The 19,669-nt window shown below is 43.7% G+C and overlaps 1 protein-coding gene across 1 annotated transcript in view; it reads left to right on the top strand.

Annotated features, from left to right (window-relative positions):
- The window catches only part of WWC1 (WW and C2 domain containing 1), a 385,050-nt gene that overhangs the window by 162,715 nt on the left and 202,666 nt on the right, over positions 1-19,669 (top strand). The window contains exon 3 of the mRNA XM_078653391.1: positions 18,321-18,524. Within this exon, the coding sequence (XP_078509517.1) occupies positions 18,321-18,524 (204 nt within the window). The remainder of the gene's footprint in view (positions 1-18,320; positions 18,525-19,669) is intronic.

Raw genomic sequence — 19,669 nt, 5'->3', positions numbered from 1 at the left:
TATTTTCACAGAGACCTTATTTCACTCACCAGAAGACCTACACATGCATATTGTGTTAAAAGCGTATGGAATAAACTTTAATAGAATTTCAGTTTATAACACTTAACATTATCTTCACGAACTGGGAGACATGTTGGTTCATATAATTTCTAATTTCTAATAAAAATTCAAAGCGTGGTTGATCTTTTATTCAGGAATTTTAGGTATTTCGAGTAGATTACTCACTACCACTCATTTTGCACTCTGCCCTTACACATTTCTACATACACGGCTTACTCTATTCCTTTTATGTTGCTCATTTCTAAATACTTATCACGGAGTCTGCAAACTCCTGTTTTTCTATGCCTCATCCGTGCTTTACATTGGGTTTTTTCTACTCCTGATTTTATTAATTCCAGCCTTTGCATTTGGATACACCACGTTCGTCACAACCTTTTACAAAAGAGTGATGATGCGTGATTCAGATTTTGTTAGTTTACCTTATTTAAGTTAATGACTGACCCAAAACTTGCGAATGTTTGCATTGTTATTACTAAATAAATCCAAAACGTTTCCACAGGATATTCCTTGACGCACACAAAAAATACCTACATATATATGCATTATCAGAAAAACTAACCAAGTCATTTAACAACGAAGTTCCCCAGGAACCTATATTAACCTTTTTGTAGACACAGTGCAGCGTATAATCCTAGGACATCGCCAGTATTATGCAGTTACTAAGCATCTCGTGACTGAAGGGCAGGTATTACTTTGCAGCTAGGCACAAATTCTAATAAATTGAAGGATGGTACGAACTGTTGTTTTGGCACTATGTAAATTTAGCGAGTATGTTAATTCGGAACTGTTATTATTTGTATCCGTAAGAGAATAATGTTCCAGTGGAGTTACAAACGCAGAGGTTTTCTTAAGGCGGCAGAGTAAGTGTCTTGGGGCCGGGATCTCTAACAGCCTGATTCATGAAGCTAAATTGCGGGCGCAATAGCTGCGAAAATGGCATTGCGCCCGCAATTACCCAAATCGGCATTCATGACGAAAATAACCAAAGCGCTAAACACAGATTGCGAATTCGCTATTAATTTGCGCCAAATCACGGAATTAGAGAATAAAGTTAGCGAATTCGCAATACTAGCGCAATCGGAATTCATGAAAATTCTCTAATAGCGAAAAACCTCAAAATCTCCATTAGCGCCGCGCAAATTAAGGACAACCCAAAGCAGGTGGTAACCATAAAAGTGATTTGCGAAAATTTTGAAAAACTGTTGGCCAATCAGGAACAGGGACAGGGCTGACCAAACACACATAAGGAGACACAGCAGCAGCAGTTGGTGTCTCACAATGCCAGGAATGTACATGGTGGTCAGGCGGCGAAGGCTACAGCGAGCAGCACGGAGGAGACGCAGAATACAGGAGAGGATATTCCGCCAGCGGATCACCCTGCTGGGACAAACCAGGGAGCAGATCTATGCGAAGTACCGGTTGAATGGGGCCATGATAATTCAACTCATACACGACCTTGACCCCCTGATGCAGCACCCAACAAGGCGGACCAATGCTGTGCCTACACATGTACAGGTATTGTGTAGCCTGCACCTCTTGGCCTCTGGTAGCTTCCAGGGGATAGTAGCCGCAGCAGGGGGGATATCCCAGCCCACCATGTCACGCTGCCTCCGGAGTTTTGTTGACGCAATGCTCACACAGCTACACCGACACATCAGATTCCCCACCAGCCAACAGGAACTGGACTTGACAAAGTTACACTTCTACAATGTGGCCCATTTCCCATCTGTGATAGGATGCATAGACTGCACCCACATTGCCATCTGCCCCCCAGCTGCGACGGAGTACATGTACCGGAATCGGAAGTCATACCACTCCCTCAACATACAGATGGTCTGCAATGCCAAGACTATCATAACTGACATCGTGGCCCAGTACCCAGGGAGTACCCATGACTCTTTTATATTCCGGCACAGCGGCCTCCACACACGACTGGCCAGGGGAGAATTTGGGGAAGGACACCTACTTGGTAAGTACACATTGTCAACAATTACACATTGCAATGATGTAGCTGCGCAGCTCAGGCACTCACCCTCTGCTCCTCACATGCAGGTGACAGCGGCTACGCCCTCCGGGAATACCTCCTCACCCCATACCTCAACCCGGCTACACCACAGCAACGGCGGTACAATGTTTCTCACATACGGACAAGGAATTGTATAGAACGGACATTCGGCCTACTCAAGAGCCGGTTCCGCATACTGCACAAGACAGGTGGGGCCATGTACTACAGTCCTGATGTGTGCTGCCGCATTGTGGCTGTCTGCGCAATGTTACACAACATTGCAACCAAGCGCCGGATACCAGTCGAGATCTCTGGCAGTGAGTCTGAAGGGGACGACCGTCCACCAGCACATGTGCGGCATGCACGCGGGGAGAACCCTGCTGAAGGACACAGACGGCGCAACCACATCACTATGAACAGTTTCTGAAGGCCACAATCCACTCACCCAACATTCACTCCTGCATGGCAATGTAAAAAATGACAGGAGGCCCATGTATGTAGCATGAATAAATATTATTGTTAAATCCACAATAATAACGTTAAGTATACATTCATAATATTGCAGCAGTATTGCGCCATACTGCTCCTAACTAGCCACTGGACATGCTTGTATCATCAGCATTATCTAGGCAACTTGCAAGGAACTCAATTGCGCCTCCGCCGCGCAGCCCCCAAACGACGCTCTGGCTCTTCCTCTGGGACGGCACGTGTCCCTGCAGTGGGCCTGGTGCTGCGGCGTAACACGCCAACCATTGAGGCAGACAAGCTGCTGGCACTGGAGGCGCACTCACTGGTGTCGTCCCTCCCCACATTGCCTTCACCAGTAGGATGGAGTGCCAGTACGGCAGTGGTGACCTGCTCCAGCACCCGTCCAACATCCTCGACACATTGTATCAGCTGCTGCTGCTGCGCCAGGCACCGTCGTGATAGCTGGGAGGTGGCATTCCCCATTATGTAATTTGAGCGGGTGTAGGCTGTCAGGCGCGTTAGGAGCTGCCGGTGGCGTCGGCGGGCGGAGGTGCGCTGCGATATAACTGCAGCAGTGTTGGCCTCCATGGCCGCCGCCATGCGCTCAACACTATCACCCACATTGGCCACATTGCGGCCAATTTTATGTAGTTGCAGCTGGATGGCCGCTTGCCGTCGTGCCTGCTGTTGGTGAATGCGTAGCATCCGGCGCTCAGTGCTCATGCCTGGCTTGCGCACAGCCATCCCCCTCCTGCTGCTGTGTGATGTGTCATGGTGGGAAGCCCTGACATGGCTGCTCTGCTGGCTGTCCACAGTGGGTGTGTGCACAGTCACCGCAGTTGATGCACCAGAAGTAGTTGGTGCCACGGGTGGTGGAGTTGTGCTTGGCAAAGGTGCAGCACCGGATGGTGCTGAAGCTGTTGGTCTGGCCCTGCCTGCAGGGTTAGGTGCAGCACCTGATGGTGCTGAAGCTGTTGGTCTGGCCCTGGCTGCAGGGTTAGGTGCAGCGCCGGATGTTGCTGGCGCTGTAGGTCTGGCCCTGGCTGCAGGGTTAGGTGCAGCACCTGATGGTGCTGAAGCTGTTGGTCTGGCCCTGGCTGCAGGGTTAGGTGCAGCGCCGGATGTTGCTGGCGCTGTATGTCTTGCCCTGGCTGCAGGGATTGGTGCTGCCAATGATGGTGCTGGACCTGTTGGTGTTGGCCTGGCTGCGGTGTGTGGGGCTACGCCTGATGGTGCATGAGGTGTTGGTGTTGGCACCTCCTCCGCATCCTCTTCTGACTCAGCGATCTGCAGCATGTCGCTGTCGCTGCTGTAGTCGCCGCCACCTGTGAGGGGAATTGGACTTACATTAATGCCATGTATCTGTCACACGTACAGCTTAGCGATAGCTCATTTTGGGTTACGTCTGGCTGCTTTGGGGTTATTTTACATTGTTTTTTTTACATTATGGGCAGTGTACATGTCCGACATTGCTTGTGGCCATGATCTCATGTGCATTGTTTGTATGACTTGGAATGCATATGGGAGGCTATAGGGCCATGGCCATTGGTAGGGGACAGGGTCGCAGTCGCATGCCACTTACCTTGGCTGTCTTGGCTGGGTCGGGATGAGTCCAGGTTGGTGACACCTATGCATGCCTCTGTCTCGAGGGTGTCCTCCACGCGGTCCTCCATGGGGGTATTGGGAGGGACAGTAGGGTCTCCGCCCCCAGTACCAGATGTCTCGCCCAGCCTCTCTGCCACCCTTTCCTTGGCACGACCTCGGAGGTCGTACCACCTCTTCTTTAATTCGTCCAGTGACCTGTGTGTCACGCCCACAGCGTTCACTTTGGCAGAAATTCCTAGCCAGATGCGACGTCTCTCCATCTCTGGCACCCTCCGGGAGTCCTTTCCGAAGAGTTTAGCGTGGTTTTCAACCACTCCCTCGATGAGGTGCTCCAACTCCGGCTCGGTAAACTTGAGCTTTCTCTTGCGCCCGCTGTCACTGGGCCCGGGTGCAGACTCCTCGGACATTGCTACTGTCGCTAAAGGGTGACTAGCGCTACTTTGGAGGTGTCCCGGTAGGAGCTCTCAGTTTCGCTGCAGACTCGCGGTCAGCCTCGCAGTTCAGAATGGGTGTGGCAACTGGCTGCTTCCTGGTTGCGACGTCATCACGGCGCTCGTAAAGCGACTTCCCGTTGGTGAGTTCTCGCTACTGGCGAGATGTCGCAAATGTGGATTTGCGTGGCGCTAAATAGAGACGGAATATCTGGGTTTTTGCGACTTTTTCGGCGATTTCATTTTCTCGCTATCGATTTTAGCGCCCGTGTGCGAATCGCTTAGATTACTCGCTATCTATGATGAATTCCGATCTGCGCCTTTCCATTTGCGATTCGCTGTGATTCGCTAGTTGAGAGTCGCTGTTTCCTTTCTTGATGAATCAGGCTGTAAGTATTTGCTCGTTGCCGGGGCAATAATTGCGCAGCTAAAAGCACTCCAAGATATTTACGCAGATGCCTGGTGGCACGTTATACTTGGAAACGGCATTCCTGCGTGACGTGCACGACACGCTTGCAGGATTCAGCCAGTTGTCCGATGACGCCAGTGCCCCTAACGTAGTTTCCTGGAAAATGCCTTTGCTTAAGCGGTTTATTGAAGACGCAACCAGTATAAATAACCCTTTGCGTTTGTCGGAATTCAGTTTTTCCCTTTTATTTAAATTTGATAACCTTCAATTGAAAATCACGTCCGAGTTATATGATAAAAACAAAAAGTACACCTTTACCTTTAATCATTTAACATAGTGCTCCTCAAACTTCTTAGATATTAGAACGATAAACTTTTGCGAGCCACCTAGCTTTAATGGGCATATGGCCAGTGCTTGAAATGGAAAAATGGAAGTGCAGGTACTCTGTACAAGAGTACCTACTTGTTTCTGAGAAGTGCTGGTACTCTCCAAATAAAAGTATTACATTTCTGTTGAGAAGTGCCAGTACTCTACCCCTCAAAATAAAAAAGTGCCGGTACTCAGTACCGGAGAGTACCGGCCCATTTAAAGCACTGCATATGGCATGGGTAATTTTTTACAACGTAATAGCAATTGTTTGTAAACATTCATGACCTTTACTACGCCTTTCAAAACGGACTGCCCAGCTATTGATCTGCCCATAAATTCAGAGGGTAAACTGCAGGGCCGGACTGGGAACCAAAACTGGCCCAGGCAAAGTGCTCGGCCAGCCACCGAGCTCTTTGCCAGGGCCGGTTTTCGTCCGGCCTGTAACAAAATCTGCCCCCAGGGGCTCAAAACCAGCCCCTACCCGTGCGGCGCACTGGGGGATTGCCCGGTGCCCGCTACGGCCAGTCCGGGCCTGGTAAACTACACTGGAGTCTGGAGCTGGAACACTTTTCAGAATGGGGTGCTGGCCTGTGGCCTCCATTCACTAAAATTACCAGGCTTCTGAAAAATCATGTTGTTAATACCAGTGATCTCAGCAAATTTGAGAAACCCCTTCTGTATAAGAGTATGGGGTGAAGTCTCATATCCATGTTTGTGTTTAAACGAAGCCCAGCAGTGCTTTTTTGACTACACATATTTATATTTTTTGCAGGTTTATATAGTGTGACAAAACCCAATAGAATCGGTGCGCTTTACGGGAGTACCAGATTACATCACACAAGGTTAGATTTATTTTAATTGACGTTTTGGAGATTTAGTGATTTGCCGCACATTAAAGGTTGTTGGCCCAGTGCTTGGACTTCTCTGGTTTCAGTGATCCAACATTGGAAGCTGTGGCTGTTAGACCACATCCATGTTTCCATATAGTTTGTATGATGACTTATAGTGAGCACATTCTATATTGGAAAGGCTTTGTGAAGTAAAAAAAATAAGCTGCCACAAATACTGAAAAGTTCACCTGGAGTTTTCCTTGGCAATACTTGAAAGGGTTTGTTTTAAAACTGGACTTAGATGTTATTCAGCACCTTTGCCCTTGTTCAGAAATGGGGCTAATCATCGTAAATATTGCTTACATATAGACCAGGACGTTTGAGACCCTCAGTTTGGGAAATACTGATTTAACACATTATGCAAATACATATGGAAGTGCATGTGATCATTCTATTAGCTTTCAGCTAAAGGCCTGGCATGAACTTCAGTAATACCCCAGTCATAGATATTATGGTACCGAGGTACTGTTTTTGAGCCTTTGTTACCACATTCTAATCAGAAATACACGGTGTCCCTTTTACTTCTAAATATTGTTCACATTTTCTACTTTCATTAATGAGTTTCCAAATAAGACCCATCATTATAAGAGCGAAAGTGGGGAAAACCACAACCTATGATGACATTTCCTCCACAGGCGAATCTGCTTCCTCTGCAGTCTAAGACAAATAGAACTGTGATGGCCCCAGTTGTATTTGTTTCTTGAAGCAGTGGGGTAAAGAGTAGCAAACATCATTACATTATGCCAAGTCATTTAGGCAGTTCTCTTATTTTAGGAACATTTAACTGTAAGCTTGACCGCGTTGATTAGGAGTTTGCTATATAGTTAGTTGGTGCCCTCCCACTGGCCAATGGAGAAACACTGTGAACTATTTTATTTTGGATTCTACTAACAAAGCCATAAATGGTGGGGTACAGTGACTTAACACAAGGTGAGTGCACCACTCTGGCCACCCTTGCACAACACCAAATGGCTTCCCACTGTGGCCAAACATGCATTTCCAGTCTTTTCCAAGCAAGCACTCTAATGCTAGCCATAATGTACAGTGGTTTCTCATCAGGGGACAGAGGGCTATATAAATGCAGTTGCAATACAATAGATTGTGATTGTTCAAAATTGAATTCAGTCACAACCTTGGAGTTGGTTGCCATGTAACCCCCGAACTTAGAGCTATCTTTGTTCACTGTACCCCAGGCCATAGCAGACTTTTCAATGATTTTTTCCACTCATATGCATTAAAAGAAAATTATGATAATGTTATTATTCAAATACAAACTTTTTAAGGCTAGATCAGATTTGCTTTGAGCTACTGCCAGTGTGTACATTTAAATATCTTGTTCATATCTGGGCATTTATCGTTTTTTCTCGTTATTTCGAATTTAATTTTTTTTGTGTGGGTTTCAGGAGCAGTCTCCTGTGCTTCCATCTTAGGCACCAGAGGACAGTAACAGAATAGAGGTATCTGACAATATCATATGGGCTCTGTGTACATGTCGTCGCCATGTGGCTCTTCATCAAACAGGGCAGTGTGTCTGCAGCCCTGTTTCCTTTTCCTCTTCCCCATGGCCACTAGAGATGGTAGGTATGACCCTTTCCGAGCTGCTCCTTTTATTTAAATTCCTGATTGATCATTCTGCAAAGCATGCATTTCCCCCGAAAAAGTATCAGATTCTTTTATGTATGTTTGTATATGATATTTCTATAGAGTGAACTTAGCCAAAAGGCAGCAAAGTGCTGTACAAGGTCAAAGGAAAGAATACGCTCATGGAGTAATGGGGGGACACGCTGGGTTGTGGACAGCTATTGCATTGCGAGAGAGTGTTCTTTAAAGGGCTGTATCTTCAATTTTTAGGGGTGTGTTGAGGACTTCCAGAGATGGCGAGCTTATCTGTAAGATAAATGGGGGTACTGGTGAGATGATCTAGCTCTCTCCATACACATGAATTATAGGTGGGCTGATCCTCCCCATCTTTAACCGAATGCGCGCTAGCGGTTTTCCCGCTGCGCGCTGCGTTTTTTTAAAAAACGCGTTACATGACGAGCTCAGCTCGTCATGAGCGTACGAGCGTCGTCACTCATGACGAGCTCAGCTCGTCATGAGAGCGGAAGGGGTTAATGTATTATTTGCATGCAATCTGATCCATGAATCTAAGGCCTATTCATCTAAGGCCTATTCTTACTCCCCATATTCCTGTCCTCCATTAAAAAAAATTAAATATATTGGGATCTCTGCATGCTTCTCTGCATCCCTTGATACAGTAGTACATGCTTTTAACAACGATTCTAGGACACACCCACCACCACAACCTAGCAGCTTTAGCTTCCTTAGGGGAAAAGTTACAGAGGGCTCACTCTATCACAGAGGCCATCATTGATATTAGGCAATAAAAAATCGGTTTGTGACTGTCCTCACCCCTGGCTGCCCAGCTTTCCCCAACTCATACCATAGGGGTAGTATATCAGTAAGTGGTGTGGCTGTTGGAGGGTGAGTTTGCCAGTCATTGACGTATGAAGTTAATTACTCTGTGATGAATTCGAATTTCACCAGACAGTGCTCTGTTCTTAGATTCTTTTAACCCCTTCCACGCTCATGACGAGCTCAGCTCGTCATGAGGTACGCCTGTTGTACGCTCATGACGAGCTGAGCTCGTCCTGTAACGCGGTAATTCCGATCCTTTAGCGCACAGCGGTAAAACGCTTAGCGCGGATGCGGTTAAGAAAATAGTCCAAGGGATTGAATAAAGTGTAAAGAATGTTTAGTTTTGGTAAATATATAGCACTCAAAGCTACGAAACTGACACTCATTTGCACGGATGTCTCCCCTTTCTGAGAGGCTCAGACCGTATCAAAATAAAATGTACACTTCTCTCCCTCTCTAGCACCATTTGAATTGCTGAATACCTTGGAGCTCAAGCCTTCATTGTATTAGTCATCATTGGCTTGCACCATAACTACTTCAGGCCTTTTGTATTGAGCATAAGCTATCCTACAAGACAACCATCAAGTATACAGTCAGATAATTAATAAATATACACAACATTATAGCTAAATCCGGTATTTGTAAAGCGCAAACTACTCACACCTAAGGGTCTCAAGGCGCTGGGGGCCATCTGGGTGATCAAGTGAACTATTGCCAAGAGTCACATGGTGCTGAGCTGCCACCGGCACCCGGGATCGAGCCTGGAGCTCTGCTCTGTTTTAGAGAAAGTACTTCACTGTGGTGTTTGCCAGATAAGTAGTGGCTGCTGTCATCAGTAATGATGACAAGAACACCAGTCCACCAGAGGTGCAGGTAAGTCAGTGGGATTTAGGGGGGTGTAAATCTCAGATTTCACAAATAAAAAAGCAGTGGGCTGCAGGGTGTAGCTGAGATTGACAAGGTTCAGGAAGGACTGTTTCAATAAGGAACAGGGTCAGTACTGATTTGCATTAAGTTGGCCTCTATTAAGTGTGGCACAGTGGGTGGAAAACTATGGTTTGGAATGCTACGCTGAGCGATTGCCACAGATGAGCCTATTTGTAAACATTCACCCTGCTTAGAAACCTGCAAGTGGTGCAACCTGCCAAGCCAACAGCTGCCATTTTTAGTCTATTCCAAAAATGTGTAAATTTGCACCCATTTTAGGAGTACTTTGATCCGTACAGATGTATTACTTTTTTAGGGTCGAGCCTGAGATAGTATGCGCTAAAACGAATGCGTCTATCTTGAGAGAAACTATTGTTTACAGAAATGGCTTGGAGTCCGCCTGTTGCTTACCATTTATTGGCTTGCATGGTATTCTTCTTTTCAGCTTCATAATTGGTCACTGCAGGCCAAGCATCATTTTCTTCTCTTTCTGTGGAGCAACGACCAAGCACTAATTGATTCAACTTAATCAGTGCCCATCTGCTGTTCCCGATGTGATAAGAGGTACTAATTTGTTCCTTTTAACTTCTAGTCCCTGCAAACAGGAGGCAGCACACATGAGAGTCACAAGCGATGTATAACGCCGACCCTGCGGAATTGAGTAACTTTTGGCCCATCTCTCTTCTCCCCTATCTTGGGAAGATCCTGGAGGCCTATGTCACTCGCTGCCTCAGCATGTTCATTGAGGAATCCTCTTTTTTGGACAACCAACAAGCTGGTTTCCGGCTGGCCCATTCTACTGAAGCTGTCATCGTGGCCGTAATGGACGTGCTGAGGAAAGGTGCCGACAAGAACATCGCCCAGGCCCTTGTGCTATTGGATTTGTCTCCAGCCTTTGACACGGTCGATCATGATATATTGATCGACCGTGTCAGCAACGCCGGCGTTCAAGCCATGGCTTTGACATGGATTAGATCCTTCCTGCACCAGCGCACCCAGGCAGTCCATCTGTCCACTTATTCAGCTTCTCACTCTTCCCTTTCCTGTGGAGTTCCGCAGGGCTCGGCCCTGTCGCTGCTTCTGTTTAATTTATACATGCAACCCCTCATAGCCTCCCTCCGTAATAACCCGGTCACCATCTTCAATTATGCTGATGACCTTCAGTTGATCTTCCCTATTGATTCTACCCCTTCCTCTTGTGCCAACTTTCAATCCACAATGCTTGCCATCTCTGAGTGGATGTATCACAGCCAGTTGAAGCTCAATCCCGACAAAACGGAGTTGGTGTTGACGGGTGGGCCGGCCAACCCCTGGAACATCTATTTCTGGCCCCCCTCCCTTGGGCCCCCTCCCAGCCCTGTCAATTCGGTAAAAAGCCTTGGTATAATTATCTGTAGTGACTTGTCAATGAAGCCTCAAATTAAGGCAGTTACTTCCTCCTGCTTTTTTCACCTCCGCAGGATTCGCAAAATCTGTAGGTTTCTTACCACTGAGGCGCTCATCCTCGTCATTATGGCATAATTATCTCCCGGATTGACTACGCCAATACCCTCTATGTCTGGATCCCTGCCTATCAGCTTCATCGGCTGCAGCTGGTGCAGAATCAGGCAGCGAGACTAGTATTTCATCAACCTAAACACCAACATGTCTCGCCTGTACTAAGGAACCTTCATTGGCTCCCAGTGGTTAAACGTTACCTGTTTAAACTTGGTTGCACCATTTTTAAGGCCCTGTCCGATCAAGCCCCAGTATTTATTGCGTCGAGGATCCAGCGTTATGCACCCCAACGAGATCTACGGTCTTCCACAATTTGCTGGTCATCCCGAAGTACAAACGGAAAAAGCACGGCGGCCTGTGTTTTTGCTTTTTGGCCCCTAAGTTCTGGAACTCCCTTCCGACCACCCTTAGACTCTGTCCCAGTTATGTTTGTTTTCGTAAGTTGCTAAAAACCCATTTCTTTCAACAAGTCTATGAGTAACTCATGCACCTTTCCCTTGCCCTTCCGTCCTGAGCGCCATGAAACCGCCTGGTGACCGTGCGCTGTACAAATTCTTTTAACATTTAACATAACATATTGCAGATAATGGGTCAAGAACTGTACCAGGGTTCATGAAAAGTGAACTCCCTTTAAGCTGCATATCAGCATTATTAGCAACCAGGGAACTGAATTGACATTTTCAAAGTTGGCCCAAAATGTATTTTTGAAGATTCGTTTGACTGGCAAAAACGTCCAGCAGGACAAACAAAATTAAAAAGTTGTATTTTCTACGGTTATTTTCTTCGAAACATTGCAATGAAACATTGTTTCTTTCTTATGTGTAGTTTCCAAAATGATGCCTTAACACACAGTGGTACAGTACACTCTAATCTGCCCTACACCAATCCACCACAATCCATTACGACCCACTCCAATCCACACCAGTCCAGTCCACACCAGTCCAGTCCACCCCACCTTACCTCACCACACACCGCCCCACCCCAATCCACCTACTCCAGTGCAATCCAATCCAATCCAATCCATTCCACCCCACCCCACCCAATCCATTCCACCCCATTCTAATATAATCCAATAACCTCATTCCAATCCAATTCACTTCCATTCCAATCCAAGCCACTCCACCCAACCCCACTCCAGTCCCATCCAACCCTCTCTAATCCACCCACCCCAATCCACCCTACTTCAGTTGAATCCACCCCACTCCAACTCCGTCCACCCCACTCCAATCCACCACACTCCAGTCCAAAAAGCAACCCATCGCACTCCAGTCCAAATCCACCCCAGCCCAATCCACTCCACCCATTTCAATTCACCCTACTCCAATCCAAGCCACTCCAATTCAATCCATCTCACTCTAATATAATCTACCCAACTCCAATCTTATCTAACCCACTCCAATCCATGCCAATCTACCGCCACACTACCTCAATCCAATCCAACCGCTCCACCCTATTCCACCCATCTCCACTCCACTGTACGCCACTCCACGGCACTGCGCTCTACGACACCAATCCCACTCTCCTATACTCTACTCTACTCCCCCTGCTCTACTCAATGACCGTCTACTCCACCACTCCACTTTACAACACTCACTTTAAACCATGTTTAACAGCAGAAACATTGGTGTAGAGGGGTTGGCCTAACGGCTAAGGCGCTCGACCTCGGACCTGGGGATCTGGGTTCGAGTCTCGGTAACGACGCCAAAAAACCCCCTGTGATTCTGGGCAAATCACTTAATCTCCCCGTGCCTAAAAAAAAAAAAAAAAATGAAAGTGTGTCCTCATGTAACGTAACTGGTGCTATGTAAAGCGCTCTGATAACTGATTCGGTTCGGTTCTAGTTCGCGCTATATAAAACTCCGAAAAAAAAAAAACATGGCTCATACACTTAAGAACTCTAGACTACAGCCACAAAGAAGTCAACAACCTGGAGTCCCTCCTTGGGTCACTTATTTTAAATGCATTTTCACTGCAAGCACCCTTCATCTCTGCAACAAGAAGCCTCCTTGGTAGAGTTGTCAAATTGGTGCATGTGGGCAGAGCTCCATCTTACTAGGCCTTGCCTTTTACAAATCATCCTATTAAGTGACTGATGACCCCATATACTAAGCCTGAGTTGCAAATAGAGGAGGGGATGCAGGCATATAAATAAGGCGGGCAGCCAGAGCCGATCAGTGGGTCTGGCACAGATCTAAGATTCTGTGCGCTCACCGAGCCATGAACCTGTTTGGCATGTATATCGTGCAACAAACATAATGTAAAAATATCATGCAATCTCTTCACAATTAAAAAACGGAGTCTTTCTGTAACATGGAAGCCTTTCACCTTATTGCATCAAATTACATCACTAAATAGATAGACTTTTATTAACAGTGATTAAGATAGAGTTTTTAGAAACATCCTTGGCTGGCCCCCCAGCCACAATACCATTAGGGGACTACGAGGCAAGTCAAGTCATGTAAACCTTCAACGTGGCCTAGATTCTTATTATACATGGGACAACATTATAGTCTATTAAAAGAAACATAAGAGGTACTTGACAGGGCACTTCTTGAACACAAGTGGTATAATAAAGTCAAGGGAGGCTCATTAAAATAAAATATTTGCAGAGGATCACACAGTTTAGACAAGTAAGGCAGCCATATTGATTCCATGTTATCTGATTCCACATTTTTAAATATAGTCACACAGATAATATCCCCAACTCGGGGTCTTAGCCCCAACTTCCAAGCAAGAATGCATTTATTTTGGGAGGGGGAGAGCATCAAACCCCCTCACCCAAGCTACGCCCCTGAAGCCCCCTTACTATTGTACAGATTGGGATTCCACACTGAAATTCTGCTCAGCGGCCACGTGTAGCTCACGGAGTACTAATTAGCAAGTAATCATGTACCACTATCTTATGTCATCAACCAATATTGAGCATACAATATGAAAATATGCTTCATTTGTAAATATAAATGCGCATTAAGGAATTAATATTAGGAGTGACAATATTTTTAAAGTAATTTATAAACTATACTGCCTCACTTGTATACATATGCATGTATTCCCTGTCATGGTATGCTTTCCGGACATGGATATATAAACCCTTATCAAAGGTTATTGAAAACCTTTCTCTAGCTTCTAACTTCGAGCCTTTTTAGTAAATAATTGAATAAACAGAGAAAATATGCAAATTACATTCAGCAGGCTACCTTGTCATTAATTTTGTATAGACTGGTAACCAGAGATCGCAGTTGGCATTGTTGGCGACAGACATCTAAGAACACAGGCATAGTGTGTGCGCGCACGTGTGCACAATGAAAACAAAACTGTGTGTAGATATTTCTTAAAACAAACATTATGCAAAATAAAACACTAATTGATGGAGTAAAAAAAGATATGGAAGTCACACGAAATGCATGGTAAAAAAAAACATTTACAACCACAAAAACATATCGTGAACTCATTATGAAAACGGTGTTTGATTAGGTGGTGCAAATCCGGAAATTCCTCGTTGCCATCGCATATCCCATTAGAAACCATAGCCTGCAGCAACCATACTGCAGTCGAAGGTGGCATAGTGAAGATCACCTTTGGGAAGGTTCCCTTGTGTATCTGTGTGCATTTTCCAAAGCAGTACTGAGAACGATATCGTCTGCCCTAGATGCGAGGCAGTTAACCATTTACTTCTGCGCAGAAATGGTATTTTCTTCATTTTTGCTAGAGGACTAAGAATAGAAACGCACTCCTATGCTTTGTGTGTCAAAATCACCATATGGTTCTCGGATGACCCGAGATGTTTTGCTAACTAGTAAATAATAATGCTGCTTGTCAACCATTTATTTTGCAGTCCTATTCCCAGCCCTTCCCAAAAGACTGATGTACTTAGAATAGCATTTAGCAATGGTTGGTATTTTGAGCAACTGTTGCCATCAAAGGAACAAAAGGGATGTTTGTGATTTGATATTAATTGTTAGGCCCATACGCAACCGAGGCTTAATGCTCATAGAGGCGGATGACTTTTGTGTGAGTCAGTATCACCCTAGAATTTGATCTACTACTAACGACGCTAGGCTTCTTCTGAAACCATATAAAGTTTGCACTCTATTTCTGATGGCTGAAGCTCTTACACATGCTTCTTGGAAGTTGAAATTTTGTTATGGATGTTGTGGGCGATAATTGTGTGGTCTGAGACCCACCTGTTATGGTTCTGTAGAATTAAACATTTGTTCAAAGAGCACTTAGTAGTCCACCTCTTACCGGACCAGATATTACTTTGTGTTGTTATCGGAAGAGAAGCTCAGACCAATGCACACGGAAGGAGTGGTTTATATGAAAAAAACCTGATCGACCTCATCAAGGTAGTTGAAGCAAGATCATGTGTAACCACTAATTAATGATACGCATATTGGTTAGGACAGTAATCTTAAAAAAAACAATACTCTGAAGCAGATACGTGACCACACCACTAGTTACAGAGCACCCCAGGAGACGTGAACCAACTTTAAATGTGTCCGTGTCACTTGGAGGTTTTAAACGTCTCAGTAATGAGGTTATCAATATAAGGTAAATAAAAAGAAATCCTAAGCATTTGTTCAAATAATATGACTTTCATTTCAGTCATCTATTTTGAAAGATGCCTATGTTGCACTTAAAGAATCTGCAGATGGTGCACAGCCTAAGCTCATTGACTAAAGGATGTAACAGATACCAGGAGTACCTGCAGCAAATAAAACAATTCTCAGTTATTTTAAGCATCAAGCTATTGATTGTGTTAGCTTTTCTGTTTGCTTCTTCTCATTTTGTTGGCCTTCTAATACATGAGCCTTCCAAGGCACAACAGATTCTTTATAATTGATCAGTATCTAGTCTTTGCTTTGTCTCATTGCCTTTTATACATGTGGAGAATTGGGCAAAAGGCGATGGGCCAGATTGATTATACCCTTTACCTGTGCAAATATCTGGGTTATGTAAATAGGGGATGGTATTAGTTCTCTTGGATGCAGTACGAGTGTCTGTGTTAACACTATTGATATTTTGAATGTTCAACTCTTTTATATTTTACTTATATTTTATCTGAAGGTTTTAAATGTGTTGTCTTATTTATGCTTTAATGGCAAAATGCTGAAATAAAGTATCAAGGTAATCTACAAAATGCCTTACAGAAAACATGATGGCGGAAGCTCTGGAAAGACTCTAATATTGCGTCTTAATCACCACATCTACTCAGGAAAAGAATGCATCAGTATATAACCATATCCTATATAAGGCATGATAAAATGCTTTTCAGATAGTCATTTATTGAGGGATGTTCTTTCATGTCCTATATCATTTAACTAGTTTGTTAATCAGTACTAAGCGAGGTTACTTGCTTTACAATACATACACATGTGAAAGTAAAAAAGCGCAAGGTTAGACTTGAGTCTCTAACCATATAAAATGTTCCAGTACAATACATTTGAAAATAGTTTGACAGTGGGTTTTATAGTGAGCTATAATTTCATAGATTAATTCCCCGGTCAAGGTAGGTTAGATCATTTCACTGGTCCATTTGTTTACAACAGTAGCTAATCTCTTACCGTTCTGATTCTCTATAAGCAAACATGTGCTCCTACTTCCCCCTCTCTATTTGATAATTCATACGATGAAGTGAACAAATTATCATGTGCTAAAATTAATTCAAAGAAGGTGTGTAGCCTTTATAATAGTTGAATATGCAGCCATTTCTGTGCAGTGCCTGCAGGTCCCATACAAATTCTATTTGTGAAGTGTTCAAAGCATATAATAAAGACAAGATATAATCTTGGGATATGTCTGTTTATGTCTGGCAGACTGTTGTAACTTTGTATAAGAAGACACTTGTAGTCAGCTTGTTAGTTTCATGAAGTCTTCTTTATTGTTCCACCTCAAGTAGGATAAACAGAGATCAACCTGGTACAACTTTATATCCAGTTCTTGTAGTCCTATGCCAGTCCCTGTCAGCCCCACCAGGAGCAGCCTGCCTAGCTAGGTCCTAGGCAGGACCATCTCCAACTGTCACCCACTCACACACACAGGCACCCAGGCATTCCATTCATCACAGGCACACCAACATTCCGTCACCATCTCATGCACTGGCTGAGCAGCTAGGAAGACCTAGGCTGACTTACATGGCAATGTAAATCTCAGGATACAACACAGACATTAACAATTAGTAGATCTTTCCAGTGATTTAAAATAAAATAAAAGGAATCCACATGCCAGGTTGTAGTAATCTGCTCCTGGCTAGTCACAGAAGATTAATTGACAGCCATTTAAAAAGAATTTGGCACAGGCCTTAAATACCCCATTAGAGAACATTATCACTGTTGCTTTAGATAATAAGGTAAACCTGGCACAATTGTATTTTAGTCACATTTCCTGAATGGACGTTTTAAAATCTGTATTCTAGGTATACTCAATTTAGTTTGTAGTTTAAAAAATGAATGCCATTTTAAAATGCATGAGGTCGCCTGCCCTTCCAATACTAGATGTCATCCACATGTTTGGCTTCGCTTCTGATTTGAAATGTGGAAAATTGTGAAGCCTGACCATTTATTAGCGGTATCTGTGTAAACAAAAAACTACCTGGGGAAACTTGAAGCACTGCAGTCCTTACTCCTAATTTCTTGAATAGCATTTGGCTCTTAAATTTGCTTACATAAACTTGTCCGTCCTTTTCTGCAATAAAATCCAAATATTCACACTCTGACACAAGATGATTTCATCATTTAATATAGATAAAGATTGTTTTTTTAAACATGTTATTTAAGGGAATGGTTACCTTCACCTGTCAGTACAGTACTTTCGTTTTCCCATAATCCGTCAAATATTGGACGAATAGCTTTTATTGAGGCATTTCATAAGACCTTTTCAGAACTGATTGCACTGTTGCTGTGACTCACAACACCAACACTATGGATTACGTTCTTCAATGGGAGGTGTCTGATTCATATATGGAATTCTGCTCTTTTTTTCACAAACTGGTACAGCCACTTGTAGTTGCGATGCAAGGTCAAGATTGTCCTGTTTTAATTAACATTCAAGAATTCAAAGCTCATGTTTTTTTATTGATCAGGATTTTCACAAATGAACATTGTGCATAACTTAATATCATACCAAATAAATTATGAAAACATGTTTCATTATGTAGTAAAACTAGTATAGTGTTGATTCATATTGGATGAAAACTCATATGCACATACCTCATGTGACCCCCTTTATCCCCTCTGTTACAGGAACCACACAACTGGAAGATCCTAGGGAGCTATGGCGGCGAGAACAGGAGCGAATGCTCAAAGACTACTTGGTTCTGGCACAGGATGCCCTGGTTGCTCAGAAAGAGATCTATCAGGTGAAACAACAGAGGCTTGAGTTGGCCCAACAGGAATATCGGCAGCTTAATGATGCTTGGAATCACAAACTGGGGTCGCAAACCAGCTGTAAGTATCAAAGGGAAGCAGTCAAAGTGCACATTACAGTCTTACAATTTATGGTTGTGAATGGAAATTTGAGAAATTCTTCTTTAGAAAATTTGTCTAGAATCGATTACACAAAACATGTATATTCATGAGTCATTTTCCTTCTTTGATTAGCAAGGTTTTAAGAATCTCTTACACATACATTTGATTTTCTTATTCTGATTGATACAGGGCATTTTGTATTTTTGATTTCACTTTTTCTTTTGAATAAGATTAGTCTTCTTTTTAAAGTATACATTTACCCTACAGGCTTAGAGGATTATACATTTATTCACCATTCTAGATGGGACAGAAAAATTAACTGCCCTTTGTGTCATTTATTCATGCTATTCCATGACTCTAAACTGATGTCATAGAGAGACAACGATCTGACCAATCAGTGAGAAAAAGGTAAAGCAAAATTTGCCAGTGCAGTCAAACTGTTCTAGAGAAGACCTGTGCTGGAGAAGACCAGTTCAAGCACCTGTTGCATAATTTGTCAACATGAGTAAAAGGTCACAGTTTGAAACTCACTGATGCATCCATCCCTAAACACAACTGTCGAATGTCTAATTGGGGCAGTGTAAATAGTACAAAGTTAGTGTTAAATATCAGCTTTCATTGTCTAATTGGCACTGTCGGTGGGAGCAGTTATTATGAAGAATTCCTTCATTTTTTCTCATGAGAGATGTTTTCCTACTTTTTGTAAATGTTGACAGTGAAATTCTTAAGGACATAGATGGGCTAGAAAAGGGCATAATATAGTCAGTACTTTTGTTGGAAAAAATAGTTTTTCGAAGTGATCAAAATCCTTTATTTCTGTTACAATACCTTAAAAAGTATAATACATCTCATTTGATAAGCAATCTCATAAAACTCATGTAAAACAATTAAGAACTGATATGAAAATGATTCAAAAATTCATAACGATACTCTTTAGAAAGTGCAGTAAATTAATGATAGCAGCATCCATAGCTTCACGGCATCTCCTAGAAGTCATCGCAATAGCAGAGAGAAGGAACCCCATAATGGATCTAAAACATTCTACTAAAAGTGTTGTATGAAGAGAAAAAGAAGGTGCACAATATAAAATCAAGTGACAGAGCAATCATTTTTACCTTCTAGAA

Source organism: Lissotriton helveticus, chromosome 7 (genome assembly GCF_964261635.1).
Source record: "Lissotriton helveticus chromosome 7, aLisHel1.1, whole genome shotgun sequence".
NCBI lineage: Eukaryota > Metazoa > Chordata > Amphibia > Caudata > Salamandridae > Lissotriton > Lissotriton helveticus.
This window is presented reverse-complemented; position numbering and strand designations above follow the sequence as displayed.